We start from the raw sequence: 25,247 nt of genomic DNA on the forward strand, positions 1-25,247 counted from the left end.
GTTTCTCTTCTGTAAATCCTTTCCTGACTTCAGGCTGAATAAGACTTTTTTTCCACAAGTCCCCATGGTATTTCAGACACACTGCCATTCCAGAGCAATTATCATAGCATATCATAACCACTTACACATCTGTTTTACCGTTTGGCCGTAAGTTCTTTGAAGAGCAATAATTTTGTTTGTTTCAATATTTCCAGCGCCATGCATGCAACCTCGTGTGTAGTAGATGCTGTATGTATGTGTTGAATGCATATATGAAAGGAAACTCAAAATGTTAAATGTATTCCCATGTTAGTTAAAATGTTTTGTGTATTAGGATGCCCTCTGGTTATTTTTACATAGGTGAAAATGAACAACTAAAAAGAAATGCTGATCTTATGAGAGAAAAGCTGAAGTCTCATGAACAAGTGAGTTTATGTATTTTTGTATTCAATCAAATTCCTGTAGAGCATTTGTCTTCTCAAATTAGAAAAAAAGGAGGGTGGTTTTCATTAATAAGGACAGCCAAAATTTGGAAAGGAAATATATATATGTGTATGTGTGTGCCAGAATTTTTAATGAATAAAATTTCTTAAAGAAATAACAGTTTTAAGGACTCTAGTCTCTTTGCAGACTATAACGCACTAAGGTATCACTTATATTACTTTGTCTTCCCACCAAAAAGAGATACAACTATTTTGCTACATATTTTTAAATTATGTTAATAAAACTTTTACTATAGAGTATACTCTGTTATATTAATTAGCAGTTTTAAACTTTTTACCATAAAATAAATGAGTCTTGATCTTTCTGATTTAAGTAACCTTTTGCAATTTTATTACATCATCCAAACGAAGGGAAGACTTTATGTGGATAACCAATTATTTCTCTCCCCAGGGCTACCATACCCTCTGCTACTTTTTCTTTTCTCCTATAGGAACAGCATACGGCAGCAATTATAGAACAAATAACACAGTGCTTAGAACATAAAAAGTGCTCAGTAAATGTCAGCTCCCACCACCCTTTGGGAGGCTTATTATCATAATTTTTTTCTCCTTTCCCAAGAGCCAACATGTCAAACCTTGGCAGACCTAAGATTTCCAAAACTCAAACTGGATCTGTATCAAGCTTAGAACTTCAAGTTGAAGGATCATTTCCATATTCAATCTGGTTCCTCACTTGAGTTAATTTAAATATGTGTGGAATATATCCCACCCTTTATTTTTCCTTTCCTTTATCCCTTTCCTTTCTTCTTTCCCATTCTTTCCATACCTTTCCTATAAAGCTCAATGATAGATGGTACAGTTAGGGTATCATTGGGGCAGAGAAAAGGGGGAGAAATTTTTACCTTCTTTCTCTTCTAAAATGTCAAGCCATAGAATATTGCTTAGCCTAAGATACTATAGGAATTGGAGACATCATGATGAGTAAAAATAAAGTCCCTGCTTTTATGATGTTTAGAAGCTTTTCTTGAACCTCTTGCCTTCATTAATGTACCTTTCTTAGTATCCTATTTTATTTTTATTCTTGCTGCTTTCCTTTTCTCCTGCCTACATCTTAGGACTGTAAGTGGTTTATGTAGGAACATCCCTCTGGAAAAATTGTAAATTTTATCTTTGGGGGCTTTCTCTTCCAACACCTCTCTGAATGCGACTGTCCACATTAACACAATGATCATTTCTATGCTGCAGCAACCTAAGAAACTAATCTCAGGCACTTGTCAAGCACTTCTCAACTCCCAAATTCATTCTTCTCTAGCCTCCTCCTCATAAAACTAACCTTTACCATGGGTAGTGCTTAACTTCCTTCTGGGAATTAGGGCTGTTTATATAATTTTCAGAAACAGAACATCAGGTCACATTCAAAGGAGTCATCCTATGTTAGGTTAAGCTTGCCAGCTATCGAACAGAATGTACTATTAGCTCTAAAGTATAACTTTGGCTTTAATTGACATATTTTAATGGTATCATGGCATTTATTTATACAGTTACCAAAATACTTTGAGATTATATGATATGTTAAACACTGGTGATGAGTATTCAGGAAGCAAAGATAAGAATACATTGTCTCTGGATGGGCTGTATCTCCTTGGATCAGAAATTGTTCCTTCTCAAAGCTGATTATTCAAGCGATAAACAGTATCTTTCCTCTCTAGATATGGTTACATATTAACAATTAATATAAAGTATGAGAATTTCACCTTTCTATTTTATTTTATTTTTTTAATTTTTTTTTCAACGTTTATTTATTTTTGGGACAGAGAGAGACAGAGCATGAACGGGGGAGGGGCAGAGAGAGAGGGAGACACAGAATCGGAAACAGGCTCCAGGCTCTGAGCCATCAGCCCAGAGCCCGACGCGGGGCTCGAACTCACGGACCGCGAGATCGTGACCTGGCTGAAGTCGGACGCTTAACCGACTGCGCCACCCAGGCGCCCCTGAATTTCACCTTTCTAATTAGTGGAAAGTTGTGTACATATATTTAAACTGAAGAATTAATATGTGTTTTAATCTTTAGGAATATAAGAATAATATTGCCAAACTTATGAGTGAAATGAAAATCAAAGAGGAGGGACATAAAATAGAAATAAGGAAACTTTATCAGGATATGCAGGAAAAAAGTAAGTTTTTATTTTTGACCTACTGAATTCTAAGACATCATAAAATAATTTAAATGCATGTATAAACTTTTTTCAGTAATTGCCCGTATTCTTGAATGAACATTGCCTTGATGCATTTTAATTTGGGTTTTGTACCTTTCAATTTATTTATGTGATATAAATTACAACATTTCTAAGCTGGATTTATGGTTTTTGTACTTAACATTATTTAATATGAAGCAGCTAATGTCCTTATATAAAAATTAATGTGAAATGTATAATACCTTTAATATTTATATACTTGGCATATAGGATATAATTTCAATAATAAAATTTCTTCCTTTATTAAAGCAGGTCTCATGATCTTATGCTGAGAGTTATATGGTTTCATAAAAGTAACAAAAACTTTTCCAAATGAGCCCATACTTATGTACAACATAGGTAAAAATTTGCTGGAAATGGATGTCAGAATATAAACCTACATCTACAAAACTGCTAGAAGAAAGCATAGAAGATAATCTTTGTGAACTTGAGTTAGCTACAACTCCTTGGAAAGAATTAAAAAGCACAAACAATGAAGGAAAACATTCTAACTTGAACTTTATCAAAGTTACTAACTTTTGTCCTTCAGCACTGTTAAGTACAAGGCCCTGATCCTGAAGATTGAATATGGCTAAAGTTCACTGGAGAGGATGGAAAAAAAGAGTCTCTCAGTAGAAAGAAAATAGAAGCCAAGACGTAGAGAGGGGAAGACATAGGACATTCTAGGGAATAATAGTCTATTTCTTACCTCTTCTTTGCACCACACAGAAAGGTTAGCAAGAAAAAAGCCAGCAGCCATGGCTAGGGCTGGATTCTTTGACCCCTTGAATTTTAGGATAAAAAAAAAGGGGGGGGAGGGATTAAAGGTTTCTGAGAAAGTGATGGCCATACTTAGAGGTATGCTTTAGGAAGACTAACCTGGCAACAGTGTATAGGGTGTAGAGACTTGTGATTAAGAGCCTGGACATAGAGTCCAACTGAGGCAAAAATGAGGCTTGAAACTAAGTAAGTAGGGGATTAATCATGGATGGAGACCCCTTATTTGTGGGGCTTGTGGATGAGTTGACTCCTTCTTTTCCCCCTGAAGTCAGAAATGTCCTTGAGACTCCCATACTGGATAATATGGTATCACTAGTAGGAATAGGAAAGATAAGACCAGAGGAAATTTGATGAAGCATAGAGACATGGTGTGAACATGACAGAGGCCCAATCACGTGGAACAGAGTATAGCGGGGGTTTGATGTAGCTCTAGAATCATCCAGTAATTTGGGACCCCCTGTACCTAGGAACCCAGGCCTTGTGTCCCTGTTTAACCACTAAGTCTCCTATTTATTGTCTCTCATATATATATATATATATATATATATATATATATATATATATATATAATATTATATGTATTATATATTATTAATATGTTATATTATTAATAATTAATTATTAATTTTATTATTACTATATTATTTATATATTATATAATTATATATAATTCATGTTTTTTTTTTTTTTTTTTTTTAGAAATTGTTTTTTGTGTTTTTTTTTTTATTTTTTTATTTTTTTTTCAACATTTATTTTGGGGACAGAGAGAGACAGAGCACGAACAGGGGAGGGGCAGAGAGAGAGGGAGACACAGAATCGGAAACAGGCTCCAGGTTCTGAGCCATCAGCCCAGAGCCTGACGCGGGGCTCGAACTCACGGACCGTGAGATCGTGACCTGGCTGAAGTCGGACGCTCAACCGACTGCGCCACCCAGGCGCCCCTGTTTTTTAAAAATTTTTAAATGTTTGTTTATTTTTGAGAGAGAGCACAAGCAGGGGAGAAGCAGAGAGAGGGAGACACAGAATCTGAAGCAGGCTCCAAGCTCTGAGCTGTCAGCACAGAGCCTGATGCAGAGCTCGAACTCACAAACTGCGAGATCATGACCCAAGTCAAAGTCGGACACTTAACTGACTGAGCCACCCAGACACCCCTATATATAATTCATGTTTATATCAGCGTATTTGTTCAGAAGCAGCTGATTCAGTTAAATCAGCGTATTTGTTCAGAAGCAGTTAATGGGTGATCTTTGTGTTTCAAGCATTTTGTAGGGGCTTATTCAAAATATATAAAACCTACCCTGCATATAAACAGTTTCTAAAATATGTTTACTTATTACCAAAATGTACTTGCTTATGGATTGTTTAAAATGCTAATGAAATACAAGCTTATAAAATGTTTGAAATGTTAAGATGAATTAACTGATTAGTTATTTATTTATTTTCGTTTTCTTCAGTTGAGTCAAATGAAGAAAAGCATAAAGAACTGATAGAGAAAAAGGAGGTGGAAATTTCAGAGTTAAATGCAAAGTTAAAAACTCAAGAAAAGGAAAAACAAAGTGAAATAATCAAATTACAGCTCGAGGTAAGTGTTTAAGGGTCTGCTAAATTTGAAGATGCATCCCTCAAGTCTAGATTGAATTTTGGTTATTTTTCATCACAGTGAGATAAACTTCAGGTATAGAAACAACCCCGACACACTCATTCTCCATCACGTGCAGTTCTCAAACACCAGACCACGCTAGCTACGCTATCTTGCAGCATTTGGCTGGAAGGTGGGATTCTTCAGTCGTTCAAAAGGTCCTGGTTTCCAGAGAGGGTACTGTTTACTCTGAGACTGGAGATCGATAATTCAAGGATTACCCACACTTTGTAGCTGAGTCTATGCAAGCTTCATAGGACTACCATTCCAGCAGTGGGGAGAGTGTATCTAATCGTTAACATTTTTCTCTCCTCAGCAGAAATTGTGGAACCCTGGTAAACCAATAGAAATTCCTTCAACTTTTATTAAAAAGAGGCAGGTTGCTCCCTAATAAATGTGTGGACAATACATATCAGAAGGGCAGACAGACTAGATGTTTAAAAAAATGTTAAAGGTGTTGTATGGAAACCAATTTGACAATAAATTGTATTTAAAAAATAATAATAATAAAAATAAATTTAAAAAATAAATAAATGTTAAAGGGACCTTACATAGGGCATCTCAAAGGCTGCAGTTCTAGTTCTAGGCTCTAAAGCCTTTTCAGTAGGTTGTTTAACCAGATGTCAGAATCTCAGAGACATTGATGTTTTGACAATATATTTGTTCTTTAAAATTTTTTTCTAGATGCTACCCATCTCCATTTCCATCATTCTTCCATTGCTTTTCCCCAGTCTGACTCCCACCTTACTTTATGTTGTCAGAATTCCCCAGTTTAGTTATTAAAGATAACTTACTATTCACGTTCATGGATGTTTGGTATCTCTGGGGTGTTTGGTGAGGTTCAGTGTTGAAATCTGTATAATCTTTGAGCAAAAGGGAACTGATGTTGACTTGAGAGGCATTTTGCTGCTGCTACTGTCTCTGGTCAAGTGTGCCCACAACCCACAGAGAGGTCTGGATAGCCAACTGAGAAACAATAAGCCATGTTTCAGGTTCTACCATCAACTTCTAATCCATTGATTGCAAATGTGCATTTTGTTTGCCATCTGTGCCCTGTCTCTCTGGTGGAGCCCAAATCTGTGGTTTACACTGATGCACACAACTCTTTTTGTTCCTCGTCTTCATTGTAGCTATCCATTTTCCTCCTCAAACCAGAACACAATCTCACAGAGTTTGTTTTTAGACCACAGAGAGGCTACACTGAACTCAACCCGAAGGGAAGAATTATAATGAAAGATTTTGCAAAAAATATATGTATATATGACCTGTAAGAATGACTTATGAGAATTTTTTAAACCTGATTCAGTTTAATGTCAAAAGAGTTCAGACTGAATCAACAAAATTATATCCAGATTCTACCACTTAGTCTCAAAGTTTTTACAGTAGAGTATGTGAGTTTTTATCCCATGACTGTTGACTATACTACATTTCTTTACAAAAGGATACTCACAGTAATGTGAAAATATTTTTATCCATCTTTAACTAGATTCTCAACCCTAGTTATCTAGATTCTTTGCCTTGCATGATAGAATCATCTATCATCTATCTTTTTAATGTCTTAAAAAGATAATGCTGACTCCATCCCAGAATCTCTAAGGTAGTGCCCAGGTATTTGGTACTTTTAAAAAGCTCCCCAGGAAATTTTAACATGGAGCAAGGTTAATCTTGTTTGGGTGTTCCTTGCTCTTTCTTAAAAACTGTTTCTTAAAGAAAAACTTCTCTATATTGTATTGTACAGAGAATATACTTAAATTAGAGATTACATGTTAAAAGATATAATGGATTATACTTATATTTATAGAAGCAATTGTTTAACTAGAATGTTCTCAATGACTTTCTTTTTAAACTTGATTCAGTTTGATGCCAAACTAGCAAGAGTTCAAACTAAATCAAAATCCTATGCAGATTCTACTGTTTTGCCACAGAGTATCTACAGAAGGGTATGTGAGATTTTTTTCCATAGCCATTGTGTAAGAAAATAAACGTTCTCAGTGTGTTTCTATAAAAGCTATCTAGTATTTACTAACAATATACTTAACAGTTTTTCTTAAAATATATCACACAACCAGAAAGATACTAGGTCTTGAATAATATTTAAAAGTCACTTTCAATTTAAAATAGTAAATCTTAGGGGTGCCCGGGTGGCTCAGTCAGTTAAGTGTCCAACTTCAGCTCAGGTCATGATCTCGTAGTTCACGAGTTTGAGCCTCTCTCTCCTCCTCTCTCCCTCTCTCTCTCAAAAATAAATAAAACTTTAAAAAATTTAAAGACCTAGTAAATCTTAGCAGTAAATTAAAACGTTAGAGAAGTCCTCTGATCTTTGGTCATGTAAGGAATTCCATGATCTGTTCTGAACTAAGGCTGACCTACTATTCTGAAGTTATTTAGGCACTTAGGTAATATATTTTTTTTATTGTTCAACTCCTACTTTATGATTCAGAACTTCAAGCTATATACAAAAAAGAGAATAAACTAAAACAAATGGTGCTAAAACGTGTTTTAATATCCTTATTCCAGTTGTACCCCATATGCCTCATAAAAATAAAATCATAAACCTTTCAAAACAAGCTTTTTTAATCTACTTAAACCAGAAATGTAGTTTTTGTTGTTTTATTGCTTCTTGTATTTAATCTTACTATTTCTGAATTGCAATAACAAATGTTTTGCTGCTTTATTTAGAAGCTTCAACATCTTCAAGAAGAAAAAAACAAGGAGATTGCAGTTCTTCGTAATACCATTCGCAATTTAGAGCAACGTCTGTCTGTTGACAAAGATTCTCAACTTAAACCTTTTGACAAAGGTTCTTGCCCTAAGCGTAGACGGTTTTGAGTATGACAGTAAATTCATTAGTTGCTACTTAATTTCTTTAAAAGCAGTTGAAAATGCCACTTCTGTCATTAATATAACATACTACCTAAATAATAACAATGAAAAAAAGATCGCTTTAAACATTTTAAATTGAGTTTATTTAAACAAATCCACATTTGGCCAACTGTGTGTACCACATTCTTGCTTAATAGTATTAACCATAGAGGAGTTCAGGTTTATAGCACGTAGTTTACCTATTGAACCATCATTGACTATGGAAATACTTTCTAAGCAATCAAGAGACAGACAACATTCATTTACCTTCTCCATTACATCTTTCAAGACAGACTATCTCAAATTTTAAACAGTATGATATAATGCTAGATAAAGAAAATAAGAGTTTCATTCATATGTGATAGTAAAAATCAAGACTATGACTCTTAGACATACAAAGTATAAATGGATATTTAAAATGTAGTCACAGCAAAATATTCATGTGTCAGTATTTCTGGAACCTGAAAGAATTATAAAGGCAGTTCTTTATAAGATTTAATCAGTTAAAAATGTAAGATTAAAAAGACAAGTATTTTTTTGAGAAATAAGTAAAGAAAAAAATGGAAAACATGTCTTTGTTGTTCTTTCTCCATTCTAAATTGCTAACTATCCAACAGAAACCCCTAGGTCATAGTTTATGTCTCTGTTCTCATTAATACAAGTAGAATGCTGGAAAAAGAAAAAGAAAAACATATTAACCAAGTGCTGCAATCACCTTTATAATAAAATAATAAAAATTTGGTTTAGGTCAAAATTTCTTTGACTTAAATTTTAAAATTTGGGAGCCAATATAATAGATTTCCCCGTGTTTTGTACAAATCCAATTCTTAGTTTTAGATCATTGTTAATTAGGTAGCATATAAAAATGCTGGAAACGAAATTGTCTAGACTGACTTGGGGAGTAAAATCCTATTTAAAATATTTAGTATGAAGGTCATTTTCACATTTTGGCCTTATTTTCTCAGCTTCAATTGGTGCTGGCCTCTGTGGGCTTGGGCTGCTGAATTGCGTGTCAGGCAGCAGGAGGTAAACGTCACTGTCAAGATTCAATGACGTTCTCCTCCGCCCAGAGTCCCTGTCAGCTACATAAAGAGGGGAGGTTTTCTTTACATTGTCAGGTGATTGCAGACCCTGTTTTTTCAAATATCAGATGTCGTCAGTGTCAGCATCAGCTGCTAGGAGCCAACTCTGAATCTTTGGGCAATTTGCAGTGTAATTGATTTATACATCCCTTTCGTCAGAGCTTCTTTGGTGGGACAGAAAGTTGTAAACTTTCACTGCCTGCTGGCATATCTCAGTCCTCTGGATGGCCCTGTCTTTGGTGGTCCTTGTGCTTGTGGTGGTTATGAGGGACTTGAGAAGAGGGGTGCCCAGGGACATCTGGTGTTTCTGGTTGCTGGTTCTCTGCAAGTTCACCATTCCCATGATGCTGATGCCCATGCTCATGATTATGATGGTGATGATGGTGGTGATGGTCGTGGTGGTGATGTGGCTGTGGAGCCTCAGTTGTATTTCCCACGGTAGCTGAAGATACAATTTTACAGAAGTCCTCATCTTCCGGTGTCTAGAACAAATTTATGAATCATTTTCAACAAATTTGTAGATTTAGGAGCTGTGCACAAAAAATTATTTATAAAGCTAACATATATAAAATTCAAAGTAATTAGGATTAAACTGGCTTTGTTTTTCTAGCATCATGTTAATGAGATAAAATTTTGATGTTTCAACACCCAGACTTTTTATTAAAATTTGGTTCCAATCATACATAATTATAAAGTTCTTCTTGTGCAAAGTTTGCATTTAATCAGAGAATCCTCAAGCATCTTCCAAAGGAATTAACATTAATGTTTTGCAAATAGATAAAACAAAGCACAAGACAATTAAAATTCAGCAGTTCAGGGGCGCCTGGGTGGCTCAGTCGGTTAAGCGGCCGACTTCGGCTCAGGTCATGATCTCACAGTCCGTGAGTTCGAGCCCCGCGTCGGGCTCTGTGCTGACAGCTCAGAGCCTGAAGCCTGTTTCAGATTCTGTGTCTCCCTCTCTCTGACCCTCCCCTGTTCATGCTCTGTCTCTCCCTGTCTCAAAAATAAATAAAAATGTTTAAAAAAAATTTTTTTTTAATAAATAAATAAATAAAATTCAGTAGTTCGCCTAAGCTTCTATACTGGTTAAATCAATAGCAGAATTCAAATTTTCCTTTTCTTATCAAGAGCATTTCCCTGATTTTTAAGAACCCTGAAGAAGAATTTAAGAGATACAGAAGGCTTAAAAAGAAAGCCAAACCACTATATTTACATCTGCAGAATCAAAACTAAATAAACTGGTTAAAAGAACTTACATCGATTGCAGTAAAGTCAAACAAATATCAAATCCTAAAAGCAGCTGAACTATATGGATACTTCTAATATTATATTCATACTTAATGTTCTATTCTGAAGCAAACTAATTTCTGCTAATTCAAAAATGCCAATAAACTCTGCTGAAAATCAGTTTTTCACGCCTCAGCTTATGCCAGGAAATGTTTTGAACTTCACCATTCACCAGTCTTGTTACTGTGTCCCTACTGTTGAGCTGGCAGCTGCAAGTAGCAAATTACCGCCCATCTTCCATTGGGCATACAATCCCATTCTGCCTCAATCTAGTTAATTTGCTGCCAAGTCTTTATTGTCTTGTGTGCCTACGAATATAAGCTCAAAGCTTATAGATATCGCAATATCATATGAAACTTTTACCCTAAAGTGATTTATAAATTTAGTGAGTCTTTTTCATCTCTCAAACTGATTTTCTAAGTGGTATGGTTCTGTGTTTTGAAAGGTTAAAAATTCCATGGATTTTTGCATACAACTATTAAGTGGTACAGTTTTTGGTTATTTCTGAATTACTTTTGAGAATTTCATGCTATTTTTTAAGCTTTTCTTCAAATTCCTATTAATTAACATACAGTGTAATATTAGTTTCAGGTGTACACTATAGTGATTCAACACTTCTGCACATCATCTGATGCTCATGACAAGTGCACTCCTCAATCCCCATCACCTATTTACCCTAGTCCCCTTGCCCGCCTCCCCTCCCGCAACCCTCAGTTTGTTGTCTGTAATTAAGAATCTGTTTTTTGGTTTGGCTCTCTTTTTTATCCCTGTGAGTTCATTTGTTTTTTTCTTAAATTTCACATATGAGTGAAATCATATGGCATTTGTCTTTCTCGGACTTATTTCACTTAGCATAATACTCTTTAGCTCTATCCACATCCATAGCAAATGGCAAGATCTCATTCTTTTTTATGGCTGAGTAATATTCCATTGTATATACACCACATCTTCATCCATTCACCAATCAGCGGACACTTGGGCCGTTCCCATAATTTGGCTATTGCGTACAATGCTGCTATAAACATCAGGGTGCACGTATCCTCTTGAATTAGTACTAATACTAGTACTACCTAGTAGCACAATTGCTGGGTCATAGGGTAGTTCTATCTTTAACTTTCCGAGGAACTTCCATACTGTTTTCCAGAGTGGCCGCACCAGTTTGCCTTCCCACCAACCGTATAAGATGGTTCCCCTTTGTTCACATCTTCACCAAGACCTGTTATTTCTTGTGTTGTTGATTTTAGCCCTTCTGACAAGTGTGAGGTGACATCTCATTGTAGTTTTGGTTTATGTGTCCCTGATGATGAGTGATGCTGAGCATCTTTTCATGTGTCCGTTGACTATCTGTATGTCTTCTTTGGAAAAGTGTCTATTCATGTCTTCTGCCAAATTTTTAATTGAATTATTCTTTTTTTTTTTTTTTTTTGGTGATGAGTTTTAGACGTCCTTTATATATTTTGAATACTAACCCTTTATCGGATATGTCATTTGCAACTATTTTCTCCCATTCCACAGGATGCCTTTTAGTTTTGTCGCCTGTTTCCTTTTGAGTATTTAATGTTATTTGATTAAAAGCTTATAAACAACTTGACAAATGTTTAAAATATACTATGTAATGTTCTAAATGTTCAAAAGTTGACAGTAGCGGTCTCATTAGTTTCTGAAACGGATTACTAGGTTTTATTGATCCTACAAGGTATTTTTTTCACATTTTAATATCTTTAAAATCAGAATGCATCCTATTATTGATGGTGTTGTAATAACAGTGTCCTACCTTAGCTGACAGCATTTTTAAAATAGTACATAAAATAATGTGTCCTACAATTGATGGCATCTAGGATACTATGAAAAAGGAAAACTCCAATTTGATTTGGCACATCAGATCTATATGGTATATCCTATTTACAAGAGGTTCATAAATTTTAAGCATGTTATGGGACTGTTTCTGCCTTTGTTTCAATATAACGGGGTATATTTATAACTATTAGGCATTTGCAAAAATGCAAAATAGTCCCAGAATATGAGGAATCAATATAACTAGCATTTATTACATACTTAGTAGAAGTCAGACATTGAGTTAATACTTTATTTGCATTACTTCAGTCTCCCCATCTTTAGAAAGAGTAGACGAAGCTTCATAGGATTATAATGAAGATTAAAATGTGAAAAATTATACAACTAGAGTAATTAACCTGTTGTGCTCCACAACAACTAAATTAATTAATTAAATAATTCATTACAAATCGAGATGGCTTCTTTACAACTGGAAAAATCTGAAGGATGTATAGCTCTCAAATAAAATTCAGAACTATTTTTAAACCTGAGTTCAGGGGCGCCTGGGTGGCGCAGTGGGTTAAGCGTCCGACTTCAGCCAGGTCACGATCTCGCGGTCCGCGAGTTCGAGCCCCGCGTCGGGCTCTGGGCTGATGGCTCAGAGCCTGGAGCCTGTTTCCGATTCTGTGTCTCCCTCTCTGTCTGCCCCTCCCCCGTTCATGCTATGTCTCTCTCTCTCTCCCAAAAATAAATAAACGTTGAAAAAAAAAAACTTTAAAAAAATAAATAAATAAATAAACCTGAGTTCAAATTTTGCCAATTTTCCCTATTAAGGAAACATTGTTTGTAATTGTTTTCCTTTTCAATATGGGGAGGGGGGAGTCTAGTTAATATAAATTAAAATCAATTCCTTGAGTATCTTTTTATAAACAATACTTGAATGTAGAGCTTCTCATAAAAAGGAGTAAATATTCTCATGGTTGTTAGGAGAAAAATATCAGTAACAAGTAGAAAACTTATTCCACTGTGAAATAAATGCAGTAATTCTGACTGCAGAGTGGGCAGACAGTGTAAGGGCTTCATGGGAAAGCTGCAGTCTTAGATCTTTGATATCGTAAGTAACTATCTGGGCCTCAATTCCATTTCAGGTAATGCCATGAATAAGCTTTGCCATCACTATGCTCTCGTGTGAACACATTCAGGGTACTACAATAATATTTTATGTTGGCTGAATTCTTTAGGCATTTTGAACACACCCAACATCATTCGGTGGTATTTGAAATATGCCATCTATGTTGGTTTTTGTTTTATAAACTCCTTCTAGATAAAAGCAGCAATACAGATCTGGAAAAAATGTCTTACAGTGTATGTTACATAATAGGCAGTAATTATAAAAATCACTGTTGTTTATTTATAGTATACCAACAGAAACATTGCTTAGCTAATTGATCATGAAATATTAACTTATTTAGAGAAAGCTTAAAAGACTTTCTCTTTTCTCCCAGGAGAAATAATTGAGAAAAATAAAATACCATGAGAGAGCAGTTTCCACATTTCTTTTCACAGTAAGCGATCTTAATGGCTTCTTCTACATATGGGAAAGTTAGGAAGGAGTAAGGCAAACCAAGATGGTATACAAGACGGCCACATCTAAAAAAAAAAGGGCAAACATTACATTTATCATTACATATCATTACAATATTTTCTGTATCATGATCATACTCAAGCAGTTTGGGAAAGGTGCTATTGGTTTAATGGTCTTATAACTAAGACCCATTCACACCTCCAATAAACTTCCTTGAATGGGGTCTCACGTGAGCTCCCTGGCACCACATACCAGGTTAGGTCAGAGCAAGACTACCGGGAGTCTCATACCAGCGTTTTGAAATCTTCTAGATATGCCACTATAAATGATATCAAAATACATAGTCAAGTCACTGTGACTTGGCCGAATACAATTTGGTATAGACTTATAAATTCTATGAATGCACAAACCACTACCTTACCATAAATCAGGCTCTGCAAATCACATGAGGTTTTCATAACTGCTATGGCAGCACAAATTTCAAACAACAAAAAATTATAGTATCCTCAAGTCTTGGCCAATAGCCATTTAAAAATATGTCTGATTGGGGCACCTGGGTGGCTCAGTCGGTTAAGCATCTGACTTCGGCCAGGTCATGATCTCGCGGTCCGTGAGTTCGAGCCCCGCGTCAGGCTCTGTGCTGATGGCTCAGAGCCTGGAGCCTGTTTCAGATTCTGTGTCTCCCTCTCTCTCTGACCCTCCCCCATTCATGCTCTGTCTCTCTCTGTCTCAAAAATAAATAAACGTTAAAAAAATTTTTTTAATAAAAATAAAAATGTCTGATGCAACAAAAATTTCAGCATAATGAAAGAAATGGAATTATAATACTCAGCATTCTCAGAAATAGTGGAGTTGAAATGTCCTTCTTTCCCACATTTTTCCCAGGATATATAATATTATGTGACTATCAAAGAGCTACACTTTGCAACTGTCTAAATTAGAAGTCTGCAGTCCTAAAAGAGTATGTAATATTAAAAATATTTAGAGTAAGATGAAGTAGGGCTTAGGTCTAAGCAGAGTATGCCTCACCATTTCTGAAGAGTCAAAAGAAAACAGCACCAACTAAAAATGTTGGTAATATCAAATAATGTAAGCATGGAGGTTCCCTTAAGATACAAATGTTTTATTCATTCATGGAATCAAAAGCAGATTCATGCAGATTAGATCTAAATGATTAACACTTTATAGTTCAGAAATTCAGGTGTGTACCCTTTAAATTATTAATCAGATTAAAGATAAAAAAGTGGTCTGCAAAGTGTAGTTATTCTGCAAATTCTCAGGTTTGAATTGTACTTGATACACAAATTGATCCTTTTATTGAGGCAGAATGCTAATTTATTGGGGGGGGGGGATTATAGTCAATTTTCTGTATTTCCCTACTAGAATGGTGAGTTCTTTTGCACAGAAGAAAGTCAGTTTTGAGATAAAACATTAAAACCATTTTAATAGCTCACCTGAGTACTTGGTAATAAAAACAAAAGAAGATGTCTTATTTTAAATCACTATTAAATTAAATGCTAAGAAGGCATCTTTTAATTTGGGTTGTGTGTGTGCATGTGTGTGTGTATACACACCTGTCATATACGAAGAAGTCATCTTTCTTCCCATTTAAGAGAGTCCAGACATCTGTTTCGTTTTCTTCTTGTTGATAAACAGGAATATGTTCTGAAACCTTATTTTTAAGATGCATGTATTTTAATCGAGAAGAGAGTCCTTGATGATTAACAACAACATAAGAGATGTTCAAATATCCTGCTTGCTCCAGTTTTACTCTCAGGTCTTCCAATCTAAAATATTTGGGAAAAATACAAAAAAAAAAAAAAAAGGAAAAATCTCATTGAATTTATTAGTGACTTCTCTCTCCTCACTCTTTTTTTACATGAAACTCTCTTACTACTTTTTTTTTACTTACTCATATCTCTTCTTTATAAAATGTGATTTAATAAATACATCTTTTCCATTTCTATTTTATTTTATGTATGTATGTATTATGTATTTAATAGCTTTCCCCTTGAGAAATCCTAGACCACTGAAACCAGCTCACCTGGATGCCTGCAGGATGCACAGGTATCAGCTGGCTTGAAGAAGAGCAACCACGGTCACGGAACCACTTGAGTTTAGCATTGGATTTTGATCCCTTATGCTCCAGGCTGGAGGCTGCTTACAAAAAGAGCTTTGTCCCTGGCTCTCTGTTCTTCCCCATGGGAGAAGACAGAGAGCCAGGGCAAGCCCCAGGCTTTTCCACATTGCTGGGGTTGTCCTGTAAAAGAGGAAACCTTGCTGTCATCTTCACAGGTGACTTCACAGTCATAGCCAGGAATTTCTAGAAATACAGCCAGTACAGTCCCCCTTTCTATCACTATCTAGCCCATTGATTCTATCCCAGTGTTGCTGGGCTCATTCATCATGTTGGGCCTTCCTGCACCAAATCTTCCCAAAAGGAGTAAAAAATCAGCCAGAGGCAAGGGAGTTGTCAAAGCACCTCTTAACTATCTGACCTGACAAGATACTTTAGTAAGCATGCTATGGAAATCTGCCTGAACAGGCAGCCCAGTATTTCTCTAGGAGAATATACATGTTTAGAAAAATTTTGAGACTGTGCCCTCTATAACCCAATAACATTCTGCAGACGTGATTTTGTTTTTATTTAAAATGCACCAAGTTCTGATTGCTGCTTTCTGTCCTCCACCAATCTAAGAAAGGAAAGGGTAAGTAGAGGATTCTGCACAGAAATGAAAAGAGCCAGCATGGAAAGAGAACCCCGGAAGAAAGAGGAGGCTGTAAGGGCAGTTTACCAACATGAAGGTGGCCCATATGGGGCCCTTAGTTCTTCATGTTCAAGCCTTCTGTATTTATAATTCTCTTGGGTCCGGCTCCCTTTTGTTCTTCTTATTCTTTAAAGTCTAGCTGTATGTGAATATTAAAGGACTTGAATCTTTTCAGGTATAAAACTGCCTGCCAAAATGTTACTACCACATCCAAGATAGATAGGAACCAAAGGAAAAAGCCTGACTGACCAAGGAGAAATGTCACAAATCACGACCCCTTCAACCATTTAAGACCCACTGCAATTCACACTCAGTCTATTTATTGGCTACCATTACTTTCAAGAAATTTCTGTGACTAGATGGCACGTTCTTGGTTAAGTACCTCTGAGTAGAAAAGTTAAATATCTGACTAGAAATATTCCCCAGACTAGGGCTAACTCTCAGCAGGGAGGTACACATGAAACAGGTGAACTATAGGCAGATAGTGAAAACAAGGAACACATTCAGCAGAGAAGAGCAGAAAGAGAAAAACCCAGGAACAGGCTTATTCTGATGTAAGAATCTGTGGAGAGAGATCAGGGCAACATTCCAGAACTAGGAAGTTGACACATTTTCAGGCACTGATCTGGGATAAGAAAGTAAAGGTACTTTGGGGGGGGGGGGGGAGGGATGGGAGGAGGGAGCTAATGATAGCTGCTAGTAGGCAGCTAATGATAAGTTAGAGTGAGCCCAGAATTAAGATGGGAGTAGAAACGTTAGAATCAGATTGATTTGGGATCTGGTGCACTGATAAGTATAGAATTTTTAAAACTTGATTATCTTTCATATCATTTAATATCACAAAATCCAAGAGCCTAACTTAAAGAGAGACAGATAAATGATTAAGGCCATCCCAACTATTCTAATGTTTTTTAAAATTCTAATATTTAAAAAAAGAGAGGATATATCTGGACTAAATCTAGGGAATTTCTTTAGGATAGTATTTATACTGGTGACACAATTATCCTTATTATGGCTACTGCTCATTGAGCATTTACAGAACTCTATGCAGGTGGTGCTAAGCAGTTTTTTTTTTTTTTTATCATGTCAGTTAATCCTTACAACTATATGACCATTACCCCCCTTTTGCAGCTGAAGAAACATGGCCAAGAGAGTTTAGGCATCTTGCCCAAGTCCACACAGATATTAAGTCACCAAAGAAACTAGATTCAAACCAGTTCTGCTAAATCCAAAACATGACCTCTTAGCTATGAGGTAGATCACCTTTAATAACTATAGTAGCCAGGGTTTTGTTTGTTTATGCCCTGGGATGGCAAGGAGAACATCAAAATAATTCAATTCAATCTGTCTGGTTTTTTACTAGGATGGAGCGATTTCCCCTACTTTCTAGAATAGAATTTCAGTAACTATAGAAGCTTCAGCATAAATTCAGCGCTTGGTTTCCTCACTTTGCCATACCCTTTCACTTTTGTATACCCTTTCTAGTGGCTAAGTAGCGAATATAAATGAAAAGGCTTTTTCCCTTATTCCCTTCATTTAATTTTTTTGATGAAAAAAGACATAAAGGGTAGTGGGTTACAGTGTTCACACTCGCAAATTTTCCTCTTCTGTTATATTCAATAGGCCGTTCAACTTTGTCTTAAGATCATTTTTTTGCATAATAAACATTTGACTATAGTTATATCTATCTATAAATAACTAAATAGGATTTATTAGAAGCTGTTGAAAGTATTTGTAAATTTCACTAATCTCACCACTTTTCAATCACAGAACTAGATTTCTGGCCACATACAGACTAACATTTGTTTAAAACTCCCCCATTAAAAGGCAGAATATGCAGAAACTTTCTCCCTTAACTTCAAACTGGCATCTGAAGGTCCTTCCTCATTCACCTAAAAGTACCCACTCACCTTGTAAACTGCAAAACTTTGCACTTAATCACAGACCACCTGATTTGACATGGGTTTGAACTCTTTTAAGGGCAACCACTTCTGCCCAGTGGACCCAACCTGCTCTCCCTGCCGCCAGGGATTTTTTTTTGTTTTGTTTTGTTTTGTTTTGTTTTGTTTGTTTGTTTCCTGAAACTCCTCACAGTATCCCTGGACGTTTCTACAGCACTGTAGAATCGCCGTATTTCAGTCTCTGCTCTTCAAACCCACGGGCTGATTTCTCCTTAGAGTTCTCACTCTGCATTGCAGTGGGAGACATTTAAGCTTAAACAAGCAAAACTGCCTCTATAACATCACAACTCTTTGCAGAGTAACTGATTTTTCCAGCCTCCTCTGCTCCCATCTCTGTCCTCCGGGGGCACAAGACAGGGCAGAAGTCAGCAAAGGGCTGCGGACCTCCACCCACCACACCCAAGTCCAGACCCTTTTGTTCTTTCTTTTGTATTATTTTTATCTCTTTACCCATCTCTCTTTTTTAAAAAATCTATTCTAAGGACAGAAACATTTTATCAGACTCAAAATCAAATTATTTACCAGACTCTAAAAGAAATACTGGAGAACACAAAGTTCCTACTTACACAACCCCTTCGGATCAGCCTGCTTCCTTTCTCTTTGCTCAGCTCCGCAGCTCCACAGCCAGAAGCCCTGATATTTATAGTCCTGTTGTTTACCTCTCTCCCGGGCTGTAGTCCAAAGTTCACTGCCCCCCTCTGGCTGTGACCTTGCAAGCAGAGCAAACCCCTGAACTGGGTGTTACAATCAACTTAAAGAAAGCATCGTGCTGCCAGGCATAAAATGGGGGGAAACTTTTTTGTGATTATTGATTTATTCCCTATCTTTTTTAGTCACCCCAGTATCTAGGATTTAATGGTACAGTCGGGGCGGGAGGAAGGACTAAGGGTAAAAGGGCCTCCAAGTAATGTTCTTTTTCAAACTATAATAGGGAAAAACATTTGCTGAGCCAGCAAGTTAAGCTGCTGCTTTAAAAAAAAAAAAAAAAAAAAAATCTGTTTTTTCCTTCTGCTCTGTTGTGGCCAGGTTAGCCTAACCCAGACTGTGTGAGCTTTGTTACAAAAGTCACCTGCTGTTTCAAATCTTTCCCTCTCCTGCCGTTACAGAGTTGCTTGGATTATCTATGTTTAAAACTTGGATCTGTGTGGGATCTCACAGGATCTCTGCTCTCTTCTTTTTCATTTAAGGAAAGGAACAAGAAACTAAGCCTCCTAGCAGAGGGAAACCAAGCCTCAGTTTATTGTAACAGATGTTGTACTCCCTGTAAGACCTGTGGATCCCACAGAAGCATTTAAGAATTGAATGGAAAATATTTACAAATATAAGTACCATACAGATAAAAAATTTTAGTGGTAGAAGTTGAGCATGGAAAAGGATATAGAAATTTCACATTTTTCACAAATTAAATGGAAAGTTCTTACTCTTTCAGAAGGGGGTAAACGCTTCCCAATAACTGCTACACGTGAGCACACCATGGGGTATAAGGTAAGGAGCAACGTCAAATGTCATCCCTGGATAGCCCTGGTTTTCAAGTAAGCCTTGCTTATACTATTAATGTATTTTTCCCAAACAAACCCCTATTGATTGTTGTGTACTGAGTACTGTTGTACCACACAGGGTGAATACAAAGAGGCTCAGATGTCAGCCTTCCCACAAAGAAATTTATCAAATCAGAAGCTTGATTTTGAAAGCCAAACTGTTTACTCAAACTAAGCAGTAGTACTATTTTGGGTCCCAGATCCCTTTGAGAAATGCCTAGTTTTTCCAGGGAATAAAAATGCAAATATACAGACTTATTTTTTTGAAAGACTTTTGTCAAAAATCTTTGTTTAAAGCCGATTGTCCCCCTTGTACCTCATTCCCCTGACAGATTATTTGAATAGTCATCTTGGGTCGTCTGCAGCAGGACATTTTACCAGCCCCTCCCTCCTTTACAAGTGGCTTAGCAGCTGCCTCCTGCCCCAAAAGGATTCCCTCCAGATGTGCCTCTAGCTACACAGCAAAGTACCCAGGATTGTGAGTGCAGGTCAGCGTGTGTCTAAAACCCCAGATGGCAAAAGGAGAAGACTGGGGGTGGGGGGCGGGGATGTTTGCAGGGAACCAATCCATCCTTAACAGCCTCAGCCTCTTCTGTGCCAAGCAAACTGGGACCAGTCAGCATTGTTAAGAGAACAGAATTTTGGGGACGCATGGGTGGCTGTCAGTTAAGTGTCCAACTCTTCGTGTCAACTCAGGTCGTGATCTCATCAAGCCCTGCGTGGGCTCTGCACTGACCGTGCAGCCTGCTTGGGATCCTGTCTCTCAAACTCTCTCTCAAAATAGATAAACAAACTTTAAAAAGAAAAGGAAAACAGAATTTTCAAACAAACCTTTCTGTGATGTTAAATTACATTAAATCAAATGAAATTAAACATTTAATTAGGTGCTTACGCCAGGCACAATGCTAAGTTCCCTTACAATGCTACTAAGTTCTCTTATACTCAAGGCTCTCAAAATCTAATAGGGTAGACATACAAGCAAACAGAAAAAAACAAAAACAAAACAAAACCGTAAAGTATGACAATGTCCTAATGGCTGCTTGCGCAAGGTTCTGTCGGAAACTTGGGAATGAAAAAAGCAGCATTAAACCCAGCCTACAGATAGGCCAGCATGCTAGATTAGTACACTTCAAGCAAGTTCAACAGTCCCTTTTTATTTTACCCTCTACTTCAGACCACCCAGCAGACCTGGCCACAGCACCGTCTAGAAAGTTTTTTTGTTCCAATTTGTATGAGTGATTAAAATCTGACCATTTGCTCCAGCCACCAGCACACAATCGAACATTAAGTTCATCGACTGCATTCTATCAAGTTCAACTTTATCCTAATGATCTCTCTGCATACTATCTCATTCTTCCCCATCCTTATTATTTGGCCCCAGAATGTTGATGCATTTATTTAGGTCCAAGTTTTAAGAAGCATGCTCACCCTTTTATTGGTAGTAGGTAATTTCCATGGAGAATAGGACCCTACGAATCTGAGTCCAATATACACTTAAAAGAGAGAAGAGCTATGAGCTGTGACTCTATAAATGAGTTTATTAGCTACAGCAGGTGATAATACAGCATTGATCCATTAGCATTTGTAAAACACTGATGTCTCAATATATGAGAAAGTGAAAGTATTATTGCTACATGAAGAGCCTATGTAAAGCACTAACCCCCTTAGCTTGAGTGTTAGGTGGGGGTTTTACATGCAAAGGGAAATATCTTGGGAAATAGCACCAATTGACCTGTATGATTCTTCCTTTCCCTTGCATTTACTAAAAGGTCCTTTCCCTTGCATATACTAGAAGGTGCTTTAGACTTCACCCTACGCATTGTTCCAAATCTAATATTGTTTGAGCATCCATGTTGAAAGATAAGCCACTGATATGGAAGGGATGCCTAGGAAAACTCAAGATGTTTTCAAAGTAGATAAATAAGAACAGTAGTCAGAGGAAGGCATGGAAACAGCAGCTTTGATTAGATAAGGACTAATTTGATCCTTTGCTATTCATGAGACTGAGATCTGCTTTGATGGGAGCTTTTCTTCAAGCTCACAAGTTTACAGATCTGAGAACTGTTTGCTGTATCAAACATAAATGCAGGTATGGAGGTAACTATATGGTGACAAATTTCACGTGGGACTGAGCACATCCAAAGGTAACAAACAAGAGACACATTTTGCTTGAAATAGGATGCTATTAATTAAAACAAACAAACTTGTCAAAGCCAGAGCTGATGCCCACAGCTCCTCACGGGACACGGTGTTGGCACAAACATGCAAGAAGCATGTAGGGGCACCAGATGGCCCCCAAGTGACATAATCCCCTGAATTAAGGAAACCACATTCATAGAGTATGACGTTTGTGTTTTGACCAATGAAAAACCAGCTATGTATTTAAGTATTATTAACGCATTTGCTAATTGGTAGAAGAATTTTTAGTTTTTTTTAAAGCATAGTTGTTGGGGGGGTTGGGGGGAACAATGAGGTTAGTATTCATGATTTTTAAAACATTCATTGTTTGAAAAATAGGGAATAATATATTAGCTAATTTTTTAAAGTATTTAACATGGAATTTTAACATTATTGTGACCTATTAAGAATCACATACTCTGAAAAATCAATGTTCTATTCACTTACTTTAGCTTATCTTTAAAAATATCAGTAGTGTTTCTCATTAGGTTTTTTTTAAGCCTTGAAGAAGTATTTTTGTGTTTTTAGAGAGGTGTCCACCTAACTATAGCTGCACTGGGGCTCTAACACACACAGCTGTTGAGCTTAGAGAAGCACTAAGGAGATTCTTGAGTCAACTGCAGCCACACTAGACAGCGATCATGTGGGAAAGTGGTGTTCTGATTCACACCATCTGCCCTGTGCTATAGGTAGGTATGCCCCCAGTCCTCAGGGAAGAAAAAGCACACTGATATCGGAGTTAACCAGCACTCCAACTAAATGTGTAGCTTTGATCAAGGACTTCTTCTGTGAGTCTATTAACTTTTAGAAAACTCTTTTTATAAAAAGAATATTCTTGCCAAGAATATTCTTGCAAATCTGGCAATTATTTTTCATTATAATAATATTGATCAGGGCACCCAGCTGGCTCATTCAGTGGAACATGTGACTCTTGATCTTAGGGTTGTGAGTTCGAGCCCCACGTTGCGTATAGAGATTACTTAAAAATAAAAAAATCTTAAAAAAATAATATTGATCAGCCCTTATACGATTGTCTAGATTGGTGTCTGGAGTAAATTTTATGGAATTTCTTCCTAAGTATGCGATCTAGTTTTCCCAAAATCTGAAATTAAATGCAACTCTGGGTCTTATTCTTATATTTTCTCATAATTGACGCTTAACCTTTATAATTTTCCCACTAGCCCAGCAGATGAGAGTTCTTGAACGTAGGGCTGACTGGACTATCTTCAACTCAAAGCTTCAGGAAACACTAAAGTCGAAGGAGCCTATAAAGATAAAATCTTGAGTCAGAAGCTGAGGTTTGTAAGGGCTCTAATAGGTCAACAAACTAAGGGGAGCTAGTGTCAGTGCTCAAAAAATCAGGTATGGAACTAGGAAAAAGGAGCAGAGAGAAAAAAAATCAGGGAGTTTGGAATCAAAAGAGTAATCTGGAAGCCATGGCTGGACAGACACCTGTACAGGCAATGTTGACAGTACTTGGCTCTTACATACTTGATAAGGCAATATGACAAGGACCAGAGACGGGTGTCCCAGACAAGCACTAGGAACATGCCACATTTTCTCATGGCCCTTGGGGCTTCTGAATCACAACAGTAGAGATTCACTGGGCAGCTTGATAAATTACTGATTCACAATAAATATTTGCTGAAGGGATGTGTAAATTAATGGTGAATTTTTCCCTGAGACGTATGAACTAAGTCTGAATTCTGGAATTATGAGATTCCATTGAAATCCCTGTGAAATCCTTTGTAGCCCAAAGAACATTCAAACATAATGAAGTAAATCATTTCCTTCATTCTTATCCAGAATATTTGCCATGATCAGAGCTGCAGTATTCCCAGTAAAACTCAAGTGAATATTCATTTTTCACATCCCAGATTAAAAAGAAAGACCCAAAACATAGTTGTATCTGATGAATTCCTTTCCAAAACTAACAATGCCTTAGACTGACTATCAAAAACCATTTATACCCACTTTCCTTAAAACCTGGAGAGCTTTTGGGGCACCTGGGTGGGTCAGTCAGTTAAGCATCCAGCTCTTCGTTTTGGCTCAGGTCATCATCTCACAGTTCATGGGTTTGAGCCCCACATCAGGCTCTGCACTGACAGCACAGAGCCTTCTTGGGATTCTGTCTCCCTCTCTCTCTTCCCTTCCCCCATTTGCTCTTTATCTCTCTCTCAAAATAAATAAAAATCAACTTAAAAAAAAAAACTTGGAGAGCTGTCTCCAAGAGCATGTCTAACATGCTATCCAGTTTGCAAAGAAGCCAGGTTCATATAGGAGAACCACACCTCTCATCTCAGTTAAATGGATATTTCAAGACAACATACATTAATTTATGGTGGTCTTAATTTGCCACTTTCCATTTTACATATGTATGTACTACCAAAAAGTCTTCTAGGACTTGTGTTTGATGATTTCTCAAATCTAAAGAGTTTCTGATAAAATTTTAAAGCAGATCTCATGAATTTTCTGACAGAATAACTAAGTATAATAATATCAGACCAGGTGGGTTTATATAGTGTTCATTAAAAATACTTCAACTTTTCAAAAAAGGAAATGCGGTCTTAATTTATATCCTAAAAGGGTGAAAAAGTATATACTGGGTATAAATAAACATAGTCATTTTCTACTTACTGTTTCACAGCTATTTTTTTTCAATGTCTATTAATTAATTTTGAGAGAAAGAAAGGCAGAAACTGAGAGGGAGGGAGAGAAGCCCGAGCAGGCTCCATGCTTAGCACAGAGCCCCATACAGGCCTTGATCCCACGACTGTGAGATCATGACCTGAGGCAAAATCAGGAGTTAGATACCTCACAGACTGAGCCACCCAAGCACCCCCACAGCTATTTTTAATTTAATAATTTATCATGGACATCTTTTCAAACCGTAGACATCTTTCTATGTCAATGTGTATAGCGTCACCTCATTCTTTTAAAAAAATTCGCACAAAATTTCATTCTACGAACGAATGACCATATTTATACAATATATGCACTTGTGAATGACGTATAATTTCTGCCTGAAGTAAAATTGTTGATCAAAGGAGTGCATCTTTCCAATTTGATCGTTATTACCAAATTGCACCGCAAAGTGTATCAAATTATGCTCCCACCTAAAAGTACATGGTAGTACTT

General features: G+C 36.7%; 2 protein-coding genes and 1 long non-coding RNA gene across 7 annotated transcripts in view; 1 reads left to right on the plus strand and 2 right to left on the minus strand.

Moving 5' to 3' along the window:
* CCDC152 (coiled-coil domain containing 152) overlaps positions 1 to 8,195 on the plus strand; it is a 31,543-nt gene extending 23,348 nt beyond the window's left edge. For 4 of the 5 annotated variants that reach the window (XM_086678148.1, XM_086678138.1, XM_086678150.1 and 1 more), the window contains exons 5-8: positions 340 to 404; positions 2,494 to 2,596; positions 4,891 to 5,018; positions 6,932 to 7,934. In XM_086678148.1, coding sequence (XP_086534274.1) covers positions 340 to 404; positions 2,494 to 2,596; positions 4,891 to 5,018; positions 6,932 to 7,057 — 422 coding nt within the window. In that variant the 3' untranslated portion in view covers positions 7,058 to 7,934. Of the gene's footprint in view, positions 1 to 339; positions 405 to 2,493; positions 2,597 to 4,890; positions 5,019 to 6,931 lie in introns of all 5 variants that reach the window. The other variant, XM_025923771.2, reaches the window with a different exon arrangement.
* On the minus strand, positions 8,015 to 19,115 carry SELENOP (selenoprotein P). Its single transcript, XM_025924795.2, has 5 exons — positions 18,960 to 19,115; positions 15,709 to 15,924; positions 15,239 to 15,451; positions 13,612 to 13,729; positions 8,015 to 9,501 (listed from the first exon to the last, which is right to left on the minus strand). Exons 2-5 carry the CDS (start codon positions 15,909 to 15,911, stop codon positions 8,860 to 8,862), a joined length of 1,176 nt encoding a protein of 391 aa, XP_025780580.2. The 5' UTR covers positions 15,912 to 15,924; positions 18,960 to 19,115; the 3' UTR covers positions 8,015 to 8,859.
* On the minus strand, positions 11,697 to 13,603 carry LOC147584094 (uncharacterized). Its single transcript, XR_015241059.1, has 2 exons — positions 12,880 to 13,603; positions 11,697 to 12,626 (listed from the first exon to the last, which is right to left on the minus strand). It is a non-coding gene; the product is annotated as an uncharacterized LOC147584094 (long non-coding RNA).
* Positions 19,116 to 25,247: the final 6,132 nt, after the last annotated feature.

This window comes from Puma concolor, chromosome A1 (assembly GCF_028749965.1).
Source record: "Puma concolor isolate L17-30 chromosome A1, mPumCon1.1.hap2, whole genome shotgun sequence".
Classification (NCBI taxonomy): Eukaryota; Metazoa; Chordata; class Mammalia; order Carnivora; family Felidae; genus Puma; species Puma concolor.